Source organism: Nomascus leucogenys, chromosome 6, assembly GCF_006542625.1.
Source record: "Nomascus leucogenys isolate Asia chromosome 6, Asia_NLE_v1, whole genome shotgun sequence".
Lineage (NCBI taxonomy): Eukaryota > Metazoa > Chordata > Mammalia > Primates > Hylobatidae > Nomascus > Nomascus leucogenys.
Window position 1 is genome coordinate 42,167,801 of NC_044386.1, and position 14,399 is coordinate 42,182,199.

At 37.8% G+C, this 14,399-nt stretch overlaps 1 protein-coding gene across 1 annotated transcript in view; it reads right to left on the reverse strand.

Annotated features, from left to right (window-relative positions):
- Window positions 1-696: 696 nt before the first annotated feature.
- Window positions 697-14,399, reverse strand: part of HCN1 (hyperpolarization activated cyclic nucleotide gated potassium channel 1) — a 407,076-nt gene continuing 393,373 nt past the window's right edge. The window contains exons 7-8 of the mRNA XM_030814040.1: window positions 12,883-13,047; window positions 697-8,559 (exon numbers count right to left, since the gene is read on the reverse strand). Coding sequence (XP_030669900.1) covers window positions 7,670-8,559; window positions 12,883-13,047 — 1,055 coding nt within the window. The 3' untranslated portion in view covers window positions 697-7,669. The remainder of the gene's footprint in view (window positions 8,560-12,882; window positions 13,048-14,399) is intronic.

A 14,399-nucleotide genomic window follows, 5' to 3' on the forward strand; every position in this document is an offset into this window, starting at 1 on the left:
AAACGCACCAATCAGCATTCTGTAGCTAGCAAGAGGTTTGTAAAATGCACCAATCAGCACTCTGTAGCTAGGATTGTAAAACGCACCAATCGGCATTCTGTAGCTAGCAAGAGGTTTGTAAAATGCACCAATTAGCACTCTGTAGCTAGGAATGTAAAACACACCAATCAGTGCTCTGTTGTTATCAAGAGGATTGTAAAATGCACCAACCTGCGCTCTGTAAAATGCACCAATCAGTGCTCTGTAAAATACACCAATCAGCAGGAGTCTAAAAGTAGCCAATCGCAGGGAGGATTGAAAAAGAGCACTCTGATAGGACAAAAATGGAACATGGGCGGGGACAAATAAGAGAATAAAACCTGGCTACCCCAAGCCGGCAGAGGCAACTCGATCCAGTTTCCTTCCAACTGTGGAAGCTTTGTTCTTTCACTCTTACTGCTCCTCACTGTTTGGGTCTGTGCCATCTTTAAGAGCTGTAACGCTGCAAAGGTCCGTGGCTCAATTCTTGAAGTCAGTGAGACCATGAACCCACCGGAAGGAACCAACTCTGGACACAATATGACTGTATAATTCTACCATGGGTAGAATAAGCAAGTAGAGCAAGACATAAGCAGTAGAGCCAGTTTTTGTAGTCAGGTTTTCTAAACACTGCAGGTATATAAATATAGCTGATGAAGAGAAACTCTTTGCAAAATATTGACCACATTCATTTATTTTTACAATGTCAATGTATTATTGATAGCATTAAAAATGTTACAGAAGGCAATGGACATATTGTACTGATGTGGTATTGAGAAACATTGCTAGCTATGGCACCAAAATTTATGTGACAAAAGGAAATTATAATACCTAACACATACTAGTTTTCTCGTCCCTGTTTCTAACTAGCAAGAGCCAGGAGGCAGGCTGGGTTAGACAGCATAACCAAGAGTAAACTTTGAATGGTCCAGGATAAAATTATGACATAGGTGGTTTGTCGCTGCTTGTGTTTATTTAATGTTCTCTCGCTTTCCTTTTCTAGCCAAGATCCCATGCTATGTTGACTTGTCATCTCCAGAAATGTCTTCACACTTGGAAGTTCCCTTAAAAAGCCCTTAAAATTTACCTCCTCTAGGACTTATTAGTTCCAGTCTTTTCAATATGAATACACATATGAATCATCTGGGGATCTTGCCCAAAAGCGGACTTCTGTAGGTACAGGGTAAGGCCAAGGACTCTGCACTTGTTACAAACTTCTGGGTGATACTGACACTGCAGTTCCATGCACCACACTTTCCATAGTGAGGCACCCAAGTACATTTAGAACTGCACATTTTAAACAGAATTGTAATAGTTTGGTAATAGATGTTAGAAAAGTTAGGCAAACAAGATTTAATTTTAAATACTTGGAAACTAAGGCCTTGAACAAATATGAGAAAGAAATGAGAATACATTTGGAAAACTCTTTTTGAATCTTTCGAATTTCTTTGGGTTATGTTCTTTCTTCCTTCAAAAGTAAATCTTTCCTTTCTCGGGAGTTTTCCTCACGACTTTAACAGGAAATAAAAACCTTTCAAGAACATATCTGCCTCTACACATCTGAATATTCTCTGTAGAAAACGATGGTCAGTCGGGCAAAATTACAACCTGTTTTTTGCAAAATTCCATTATTTCAAAAAAAAAAGTCTGAATAACTACGCTACTTGCATTCAATTATATAATCTATTGGAAACATAAAATGGTCCTTCTCTTTTGAAGAATTATTATATTTACTCATTTATTCGGATTTCTTCAATTGAATAAATAGTATTCTCTGCTCATATGGTATTATTGAAACAACTACATAGAAAAAACATAGAAGGGCCGGGTGCAGTGGCTCAGGTCTGTAATCCCAGCACTTCGGGAGGGTGAGGCGGGCGGATCACTTGAGGTTAGGGGTTTGAGACCGGCCTGGCCAACATGGTGAAACCCTGTCTCTACTAAAAATTACAAAAATTTAGCCAGCCGTGGTGGCAGGCACCTGTAATCCCAGCTACTCAGGAGGCTGATGCAGGAGAATTGCTTAAACCTGGGAGGCTGAGGTTGCAGTGGGCCAAGATCCTGCCATTGCACTCCCACCTGGGTGACAGAGCCAGACTCCATCTTAAAAAAAAAAAAAAAAAAAAAAAGATGTTTCCCTTTGGGAGTAAATGACCATTCATGTTACATTAGAAATAAAATAGCTCCAAAGAATGTTCACCTTTGCCCGTCTTTGTAGTGTGTGTGATTTCTCCAATAGAAATTAAAGAACTGGCTCCACTTTTTTGTTTGTTTCGGTTTTTCTTGAGAAAGGGTTTTGCTCTGTCCCACAAGCTGGAGTGCAGTGGAACGAACAGGGATCACTGCAGCCTTGACCTCCTGAGTTCAAGTGATCCTCCTGCCTTAACTTGCTGAGTAACCAGGACTACAGGAGTACACCACCTGTAGTCAGGCTTTCTAAACACTGCAGGTATATAAGTATATACTGGTCAATTAAAAATTTTTTTTTTTTTTGTAGAGACCAGGTCTTGACATACTGCTCTGGTTGGTCTCCAATTCCTGGCCTCAAGCATTCCTCCCACTTTGGCCTCCCAAAGTGCTGGGATTACAGGCATGAGCCACCACGCCTGGCCTGAGAACTTGCTTTATTTTAGCCAAAATTATTTTGTCACTTCTTTCCCTTCTCACAGGTTCTAGCTCTTATCTTCTTGTACCCCTTCCCTGCCACAATATATTCCTTATCTTACACAAAGCAAGTAAACTTTCAGTTTCCTATTCCCATTACTCTATTTAGCAAACCTAGGACCTTCCTTAGGACCCAGCATCCTCACAAGGCAGGGTGGGGTTGTAAATAGCCCCCAGTTTTTGCTCCGTCATAAATTATTTTATTCCTTTTACATTAGCAAAACAGACATTTCAATGTGAATCCTCCCCGTTGATAAGCTTAAATTAAGAATATAAAGTACAACACTGTAAAACCTTTGCCCTGATGTTAAAAGCCTTTCGGAAGGTTTTTGAAATCCCTATTTCCCACTTGATCTGGGTTCCTCTTCACCCTGTGAGACACTCCAGCTGCATTGAACTGCCAGTGTTCCCAATCAGCTGTGCTCTGTTAAACATCCACACTTTAGAAAAGCATGTTTAATTTTTCACTAAATGATAATTATTTCCCCAGCATTTAATGTATTACTCACTCCACATCAAGGACCTTGGAAAAAAATTCAGAGCATTATCTGTAGGTTCTTTTAAGATCATCTTTAAATATTTTTCAAGGTGGGACGGGGGGAATGTCAGCAAGGCTTCTCTCATTAAAAAATCTTAAAATCTCCATTTGTCCCTGTCAAAGCCTGAATTGGAAGCAGGGTCAGCATTAGGGTAAGGCAAGAGAGGCAGGGTTGTGCAAGTGCAAGGTTGTTAAAAAGGAAAAAAATTGAAATTGCTTAAGAAAGTCATTGTTTTTGAGGGGTAATAGCAGGTATACTTCCCTAAGTACAACAGCAAATCTTTCAAAGAAAATTTCTATCCTATTTTTCCTTGAAAATAACCATATTGAATACAGTTATAGAACTGTATTTTATTTATTTGTATGTGCTACAATTTGGTGCATGCAGCAATCACAGTTCCTTAAATTTTTGGCCATTCTTTTCAGGACTCAAAATAGCTCTGCATTCGATTCTATAAGGCCCATGTTTCTTTCTCATGGTACCATATGAGTACTTTTTAAAGTAGGTGAACATATAATAAAAGTTTGCTAGTTGTAGTGCATATGAACAAAATAACCACATGGGTTTTATGGCACATGTTCTAAAAAGATAACGATAGAGAGATATCTCATTCAAACAGCTTAACATTATAAACGGTGCAAGTGAGGGCCATAGAAGCAAAGTGACATAGTAAAATTACCAAATATAAAAACCTAAGCTGAAAGAGGAGGTATGGAGATATTTTAAATAGTCCTGAAAGATAATAGAGATTGCTTATAATCTGAAGTACACATAATGCAGGATTTGAAAAAAATCATCTAAAATTTTAAACATGTCATATTGTTTAAATCATTCACTGTCCTATAGGAATGACGGTAATAACTTGACTATGTACTTTGTAGTGTCCTGAAAGTAGTATGCTCAGTTAAGTTTGTAAATTGCAAAATAACCATCTCTTTAAAGTGGAACAGCATTCATCAGGGAATCGTTCACTTCTGAAGAGGTCATCCAGACCTGGAGACAAGCTAATTTTTTGGTGAATAGAATGTATTGCCATGGCTACTATTTATCCTCCTTGTTTTCAGGAATGCTTCACTACTTATTCTCATTATGACAAACTCTATCTCAGGCTTTTAGGTATCATTTAAAACCCACTTGTATGGGGAGGTTCTATCACTATCCAAATACCTTTGCAGGGCCCAAGGCTATAAATACGAATATATTTATACAAACCTATTTTGTTATAATAGGGCCTTGGGCCTACTATACAAACCTATTTTGTTTAAGGCTATAAATATGAATATATTTAGAAAAACCTGTTTTGTTATAATAGAGCCCAAGGCCCTATTATAACAAAATAGGTATGTTATAAAACTATTACAACAAAATAAGTATGTCATAGAACTATTATAACAAAATAGGTTTGTATAAATATATCACAGGACAATTATTTACCATTATTACAGGAAAATTATTTCTCATCCGTATATCCAATAATTACATAAAATGGCTGTGTTTTGAAGTTGGAGAACAACCACATTCTAAAAAGGCACAGAGCAAAAAAGAAAATAAGCTCATATTTTACTATATGGAAAAGGTAAAACAAAGAAGTGGTTGAAAAAATCCATGTTCTATTTAAAGTCCTCTCATTCCAAAATTATAGAATACAATTGATTTTATGTGATTATCAAGTATAAGCTCTTGGAAATTTTATGATGTAAAAATAGAGGCAAAGCTGTACTCATTAATAAAATAAAACATTTGATTAGCATATATTGATAAAATAAAATATTCATGATTGTAGTTTATTTTTTGTTGAATTTATTAATAATCTTTATATATATTTATATATGTATGGCTTTGAGCAAAGACAAAAGAAATACTCTAACTCATCCCTGATCATACAGTTGTTGTAAGAATCAGCTATTCTATTATCTTTCCAGCAGCAGAAAGACCAATCAATAATACATTTCTTTCTGTACAGATTAAAACTCCATACATACGGGCTTCACTATGTACAGAGAAAAGAGGTCACTTTTCAGCTAGCAATGGACCTTTATATTACAGGAATGTGAGTCACTTTTTTCTTAATCTAAGTATATATACATTCATACATATATGTATATAATTTACCCTGTACCATTTTATAAGTTTAACATATAAACCTTAGTTTTTTTGTCCATTCTATTACAAAGTGAATAAAAGTTGTATGGTTGCACTGAAAGACCATGCATTTCAATTTTGCTTATGTTTCCCAATAGTGCTCAAAATAAAAAACCAAAAATTTATATATATAAAAATATTTCACTACCAAATCCATTAATCCTATCAAATGTAAACCTTTAATAATTTAAAGGACCAATACATAATCTTAATAAATTGAAGTTAATTCTCATATTTTAATAAAATAAAGGAGTTTAGTACTGATATGTAAATGGTCTTGCAGCTTTCCCATAGGTTCTAGGTAGACTGAACAATCCCTTTCTTACAGCAGTATTCCTGACATGCCATCATATGTCAGCAGCATATTGATGATTACATTACATCGACTAGCATTGTTAATTACTTCCACACAAGTTGGGATTTGTTTGAAATTAAACATAACAACTCATTTTGGTATTGTAGGTATTATATCCACAAAAGGCATAACAGGCAGCAAGGATCCACTTTAGAGTTTTTGCTTTTGTTTTTGTTTTCTGTCCTCGGGTCTATCTGCAGGCCCTGTCCCACATAATGTGTGATCTCTGTATGTTCTTAAATGTATTGCCAGTGCCAGAGATACTGAAGACCTCCACTTTAGGTCATGCTTTTAACTTGGGTTATTTACCAAAGCCAGTTATTAGGAATCTTTCAATTGTGTTCCAGTCATACTCCACATGTGTGGGATGCATTAGGCACAAATGATTACTAAGGGAGTTCTTTGAGAAGAAGCAGGTGCTCACAGATCATGTAAAGAGTTAAGAAAACAGACAAACAACGCTCATAGACATTCAACTTTACCCCTGCTTTCTGTCACCATGTCTGGACTATTTTCAACACATTAAAAATGACAAACCTCCTATCTAAGGGCTACGTTAGTCACCACATGCCTTAAAGTTTACTAACCATTTAGTTACAATATACATAGAGCAAAATGTGTGTTCCCAGACAGACGTGATGCTGTATTGAATTTATTTCTTTAAATTAACACCATAGTAAATTACCAGCTACAGTGAAGACACAGACAACAGTTAACTCCAAATCAAGCTGTGGTTTACAAATAATTATTTAAATAATAATAGCAATAATATTAAATAAAAGTGAAAACCTCACTTCTAGACTTAAGTCAGAGATCCAAGTCAGCCTTATAGGAATTATAAGATAGGCAATTAATGAATTGTTATGCTTTTCTAGAAACGAGAAACACTGTAAGCCTTTCTCTACAATGACTGATTTGAACCTATTTTTTTTTTCCCCAGAAGCATGCAGGGACTATATTCAGATGCTTGATTATGGCAAGAAGAAAGAAAAGTAATGATTTTTGGTGTAATACAAGCAATTTGTAGATTCGAGCATACAATTTTGCATAAAACATTGCAGGTTAAAATAATATTGTAGGTTTCAAGCCATTGCATTACAATTGAATAATTCTCACAATCAGGTTTTGTAAAATTTAAAACTCTAAGTTTTGAAGTGAAGCAATAAAACTAAATTCTTAAACAATGACTTTTACCTTCATACAACACAGAATAGCTATTTTTATTTGGGTTGAAAAAGTTATTTACAACTAACATTGATCGAGTCTTGGTAAAAGTCCGATAACACATGAAGACAAATATTAATTTTCCCTCAGCTTTCTGAAAGATCAATGAACATGTTTGAGGTTAGTGATATTCTTAACAGTGGCAATGCTAGTCTCCTACGGTGGCCAAGCAAGTAGTGCATTCTTTAACCTAATTCAAAATTGAAAGCACCAAAATACAATTTAGATCTATAAAATGGGATTTGTTATTTAATTCTCCATCATTAATGATTAACAATTTAGATGCAGAGACACAGCTAATGAAAGAAAGATTTGATTGGTGCTATTTGCTAGCTCATTTGAGTTGCCTTTTTAAAATCAGTTTTGTTTCCATTGAATCCAAGAACTCTTCATAAAATAGAGAAATATACATATCAAAGGACTTAAGTAAAAGTAGGTTAGAAATAAATAATCTTACAAGGACATTTTAAATCCTTTAATGATTTAAAGAAAGGAAGACATATAACACTGAATGCTAAACAGGTCTTTTGACCCTCTGTTGGGAATTTAGATATATATTTTATAGTATATGTATATATATTTTTACATTTCACGTGTAGGCCAGAGCTGTCTAAAATATCTCTTCATAGTAGGCTAGAGGGATCTATCAGGAGATAGAATAAAATAAGATCTGAGTATAGTCTCAGTTTATGAGAGTATTTCTTTCTGCTTTGACAATCAGCAGGGATCATAAATTTGAAGCAAATCGTGGCTTTTCTGCGTCTGGGTCTGTGTTTAAGACTGAGGAAGATTCTCTCGGAAGAGCAGCTGCTGGTGGAGGGGGTGCTGGAGGGACTCCTCGGTTGGGGGGGATGGCTCCCGACGACATCTGTCGGAAGAGGGTGACGCGCTGCGGGACAGTGCTCCTGCCCCCTGCCTGAAGGCCCGTTCCGGGGACCGCCGTCACGGGTTGAGGGATGGAGGCCAGGGACTCGGCCACAGTGGGATGGGGTCTGGAAATCAAAGTGGACACCTCATGCGGCAGCGAGGGCTGCGAGGCGGAGAGGGGCCTGACTTCCCGGGTCAGGTTGGTGTTGTGAAGCGCCTGCGTGCTCTTGTGCACTTCGTTTTTCGGCGTGGAGCTGCCAGGTGTCTGTGGCTGCGGGGACGGCTGCTGTGGCTGAGTCTGCGGCGGCTGGGACTGCTGCACCTGCTGCTGCGGCTGCTGTTGCATGAGTGACAGCTGGGAGGCGGTGGGGGAGGCGTAGTGGAAAGTTCGAGCGGCCAGAGGGCTCTGTACAGGAGGGCTGCAGACCGCGGTGGTGTAGGAGCAGGGCGAGAGGATGGCTGATGGCTGGGGGGTCTGTGTGCTGGGACTGGGGGAGTGCAGGTTGCTGTGAGACAGGCTGGTCGCTGTGTACACCGGTGGAGACTGTGTCCTCATGCGGGAGGTCGGAGTCGTAGTAGACGATGTGGAATTCAGGGTCGTCATTTGAGGATAATTGATGGGAGCGATTGCCTGCACCATCTCCCTGTCATGTTTCACAATCTGCTTGAGGATTTCGTTCTCCTGATTGTTGAAAACACCAGTGTTCAGATCCTTCTGGAACTTTTGCAGAAGAATTGAATTTTTCTTTCCTGTCAGCAAAAGAAAGATAGGCACTTAGAAAGCCTCCCAATGACTGATGACAACGCCAAGTGAGGGTGGCTCCCGCAAACAGAAGCGTAGCTGTGCTTCACAGGAGAGGCTTAAAAAGCCAGTCACTCACCTTTACGCACCAAATACCAACGTGGCTCCTACCTTTCACACTTCCTGTATTTCTCTGGGAACTCTTACCTTCTACTCAAGTTGAACGGCCTGTAATATGGCAGACAGCCACTTTACAGAAGAAATGGAGATATTTAACACGAGGGCCACCTTGAAGAATGGGTGAAGAGAGGGCTTGTGGAATAGGATGGGCTTGGAATCAACATTTGATTTTAAAGTTACTTTTTCAAGAAAGGACCATGGAGACATAAGCGAGAACATGTGAACAGGCACTATGTGATAAGCACTCTACAAAAGACCTTGGGTGGATGATTATATGTAACCCGCAACCCTGTCAGATAGGTGTGTTCATAATCTCATTTTACCTGAAAGGAGATCAGGACATGAGAAGAGTGAGAACAGTGCCCAAGAAAACAAAGAAAACACGGTTGGCGGGTAACAGGGCTGAGAAAGACCATACACACCAAAAAGTGATTGCGCATCCTTGCCATGGAAAATGAACCAACTGCCTCTGTCTCATCTGTGTGCTTGCCGGAAACTCAGCCTCCTGGGCCTGACCCCACTTGCTGAATCAGATGTTGCATTTTACTAAGATCCCCAGGTGATTCCCAAATGCAAATCTGAGGAGGACTGTATCAGGGTTCGCTTTTGACCCAGAGTCCTACACCAGTCATTCTCAGTCCTAGTTGGATATTTTTCTTATCTCTGGAGCTTTAAAAAATACTAACATCCACTTGTTCCCTACCAATTAAATCCAAATAATCATAATGGGCTCTGGATTTCAGTAGTTTAAAAGCAAATTTCCCCAGGAAATTCTTTTTTTTAATTTATTATTTATTTTTTATTTTATTTATTTATTTTTTTGAGACGGAGTCTCTCTCTGATGCCCAGGCTGGAGTTGCAGTGGCGCGATCCCAGCTCACTGCAAGCTCCGCCTCCTGGGTTCATGCCATTCTCCTGCCTCAGCCTCCTGAGCAGCTGGGACTACAGGTGCCCGCCACCACGTCCAGTTAATTTTTTGTATTTTTAGGAGAGACGGGGTTTCACCATGTTAGCCAGGATGGTCTCGATATCATGACCTTGTGATCCGCCCGCCTTGGCCTCCCAAAGTGCTGGGATTACAGGTGTGAGCCACCATGACCAGCCTCCCCATGGAATTCTTAAATGCAGCCAAGATTGAGACCGACTTTATGATCTTTCCTCTTCTGAATGGTTGTTGTGAGGACCAAGGGCATAGTGCATTACAGGCTCTCAGCTCCCTCTAAGACCTCAATAAATTTTAGCTTTTCCTGCCATCATCTTCTGAGTGGTTTGCAATACTAGACAGTCTCTGGCGTAATAATGATTAGAATCAATAGTCGATTGGTGAAAGTAGGGGAAAGTAGTGACTTTTCTATGGCATCATTGATACACTAATATCCTGAATATGGTAACTGAAAAGTGAATCAATCTGTGATATTGCTAAATAAAGTAACACATTAAAAGTAACAAAATATATTTTTGAAAATAAATATATGTTGTAATTTCATTGACTGCTGGGAATGCAATCATTTTAAATGACTGCCAAAATAGTTACCTCTCCCTACTTACGGACTGTCGTAATTTCCCAAAGAACAAAACCTCCTATATGAGTAATAAATATAAATGCTTATTTGGCATATTTGCTTAACTAACTGCAGCATACATCTATATGTAATGGCCACAAAACCGAGAAGTATGTTTCTTTCTGATTATGTGAATAGTCAAAATATCTTAATCTAAGTATCTTTAACCTTGGGAAAAATAATGTAACTTTTAATACACTCTTACAATTTTATAAAGATCAAAAATTCAATTGCTTAGTGCTTATTAGAAATTGCATTGCCTGTATTGATTACGAACCATTTCATGTAAATATTGTTATAAAAATTAACTGCATGCTGGTTGCGGTGGCTCATGCCTGTAATCTCAGCACTTTGGGAGGCTGAGACAGGTGGATCATGAGGTTAGGAGGTCAAGACTGTCCTGGCCAACATGGTGAAACCCCGTCTCTACTAAAAATACAAAATATTAGCAGGGTGTGGCAGTGCACACCTGTAGTCCCAGCTACTCAGGAGGCTGAGGCAGGAGAATTGCTTGAACCCGGGAGGCGGAGGCTGCAGTGAGCCGAGATCACACGACTGCACTCCAGCCTGGGCAACAGAGCAAGATTCTGTCTCAAAAAAAAAAAAATTAACTGCAATAAGTTAGGTAAAAGTGAAGCTGTATCAGATTAACAGAAATTATCTAGTGAAATATCCTGATTTTAATGTTTTCTCTAAGGATGTCTAGCTGGTTTAGGAAGAAACTCATTGCTTAGAAATTAGTCTCTGCCTCTAACATAAACACTCACACATTACAACGAGAGAAGTTATTTTCCAATTAAGTAAGGATGCTTTCAGGAGTGTCTACTTCTTTCGTGGGTATTGTCTCCCTGAATGAGTAGGTCTTGTTAAATCTCTAAGATTTCAATATGAATTTCTAATATGTTTGTTATATCTAATGATGATGTCCAAATACTGCCTTTACTTCTTCTAATTTATTTTCAGATCTGTATGCAGTCTGCTGTCCTACTAATATAGAGAGAAAGGAAGATGTGAATGTGAAGTGCAGAAAAAAAGCCAACATAACAATTTATCAATCTGAAGTCCTTACCTTTAATAAGAATGAAGCAGTTGAGGTACCTCCTTGTTTATCACAAGAGATCCCAGCCCCATCTTTTTTGAGTTCATTTATTCCTTCCTCCCTTCCTACCTCTCTTCAACAAATATTCATCGTATACTAGGTACTGTGAATGTAATGGTGAATTAAACATGAGCTCTACATTGACAAACTTAGCATCTCTAGAGCCAGTAATAAAAGCAGTGCTGTGATGGGGGAACTTCAGAGGCTACAGGAGAACACATCCAAGGAACTGGGCTTAGTAGGGAGTGGGAGGTCAGAGAAGTTTTCTAGAGGGAGGTGATATCTAAGCAGAGAGAGGAAGGTTGAGCAGAGTCGAGCTGACCAAAAAAAGGCAGAAAAGGGGAGGGTGGCAAAGAGGGCTTAGGTGTGGAAAATGAATGCATACTACCTTATAACGTAATGTTCCAGGATATCTAGGAATGTTAACAGCAAGCCAATCCAAGCTAACTTTACTATGGCAATTATGCAAATCTTCAAACTAGCATAACTAATAAGGCCTAATTGTTGTTTATATATTATTATTTGGTAGCAGAAAAGACTTTAAAATATGTTGATGTTCGCAAGGTAAAGCATCTATGTAGGGCATTACTATCAAGGCTTTTTTTTTCCTGCTTGAGTCTATATTACAAACCTTTTACTATGTCTCTGCTGAGATTAATTTAAATGTGCAAATTTTCAATTCCTAATATAAAGATAAAATGTAAAGTTGATCTAAAAATACAAAAAAAAGTGATAAAACTTAGTTTGTAATATAGACTCATCTTATCATATTTTTAGTTCTATTTCAATGCTATCTAGAATTTTTATCATTGCTTTTTACCTGAAGATTCAAATTGTTTTGGCATCAGTCGGGAAATCAGTTTGTTTAGCTAGCAAAAACAGACATTAATAAATAAACCCAGAATACTTAGAAGAGATAGATAGGGACCCAGATTTCTCAAGAAATATAGCTACAGCTAATTGCTATTTCTACACAAATTAACAAGCAAGCTATAAACTGGCATGTAGGACTTTTTTTTTTTTTTTTTTTCTGAGACAAGGTTTCACTCTCTCTCCCAGACGGGAGTGCAGTGGTACCATCTTGGTTCACGGCAACCTCCACCTCCCAGGCTCAAACGATTCTCCTGCCTCAGCCTCCTGAGTGGCTGGGATTACAGGTGCATGCCACCACACCCGGCTAATTTTTGTATTTTTAGTAGAGACAGGGTTTCACCATGTTGGCCAGGATGTCACATTAAATACAAAGGGAATTTTTGTAGGTGATTAAATCATTTATTTCATCAAGCATGTTGCTATTTGATTCAATTTTTCAAGTCAGCTAACATAAAGCCCCTACTATCTGTCAAATGATCCACCTGCCTCGGCCTCCCAAAGTGATGGGATTACGGGCGTGAGTCACCTCGCCCTGCTGCATTTTGGACTTATAATTGCAAACCTATATTATGCCATGAGATTAAATTTTATATAAAGAAGGTAGAAAACTAGAGTACCTATTCGATCTAGTCGGTCAATGGCAACTGTCTCAAAGGCTCTCCTCATCATTGGATATTCCTCCAGGACCTCGTTGAAATTGTCCACGGAAAGTGAGTAAAGACGACAATATGTATCAGCTCGAACACTGGCAGTACGACGTCCTTTGGTCAGCAGGCAAATCTCTATAAAAACAACAAAGAAGAATGACTTGTTTGATCATTTTCTTTTAAAAGCCATTAAGGCTTCCCACAACTTAAAACAAGTCTCATGGTGTGAAAAAACAATTATTAGCAGCATTTTCTATTATATCAGCAAATTCCTTCTGACAAAAGTATCCAACTGCCAATACTCAATCTTAAAATAATGTTGTTTTTTTTTTTAAAAAATACAATCTGGTAAGAACAATGTCACATATACGCAAACTCAGAATACTAGAGAAGGACACGTGAACCAGTCTGGGAAGACAGAGAGGATTTCAGGAAATGTCACCTAAACCATCAATTATGCTGTTGTTCATGTTGAGATTGAAGAGTAATGTTGTAAACCTGCTAAATAATATTGTGGAGTCTGTGTGTTTCTCTGAATGTTTTTGTGCCTGAATATGTGCGTGTGTCTGTGTAGGAAAATAAATCTATTTTGGTCAATTTTAAAGCAAATTACCATACCATGGAATTTACCTGCTACTATAATATAAACAAGGTAATTAAAAGAAGCATTTTGAATACTACTCCAAAATTAAATTCCTGTGTCACTAAGGTACCAATGCCATAAAATTATAATTTATGATTGCCATATTATGGCAAACAAAGCTAAGTGTTGGTTTCAAATCTTGTGTGGAATGTTAAATGAGAGAAGTAAGACATGAGAAGCCACATACTGTGTGATTCCATTTATGTAAAATATCCAGAAAATACAAATCTGCAGAGACAGATAACAGATTAGTGGTTGCCTGAGGCAAAAGATGGAAAAGGGAATTAACAGTAAGTGGGCACAGGAATCTTATTTGGGTGATAAAAATATTCTAAAACCTGATTTGTGGTGATGGTTTCATCACTTGGTAAATTTACTTAAAGATATTTGAATTCTACACTTTAATGAGTTATATGTGTAAAATATGTTGCATTAAAGCTATACAAAGCGAAAAAAAATTAGTTTCGTTTTTATTTTTTATCTTTATACTTATTATATTTTTATTTGAATTTATTTTTTCTGAACTCTTTCTCTTTACTCTGGAATCATTGTTTTGTCTCTTTTTCTAGGTCTTTCTCTTGTGTGTTGAATGCTTTCTTTTGGTAATCTATTGATGTCCAATCACATTTAAAGATAAAAAAAACTCTGGTAGTGTTGCAGAATTTGTTCATTTAAAGTTTTTCTTTAGGGCAAATAGGTGGGGAGCTTGTCCTCATATTTCTCTAAATACCAGAATGAGGAGGGCTTTACTCTAGGCCACTGACATCTCTCTTAACTGTCCTAGTTCTCCCTCTCATTCAATTGCTTTATGAAAGAACCACTGACATTTCCCCCCACCATCCTC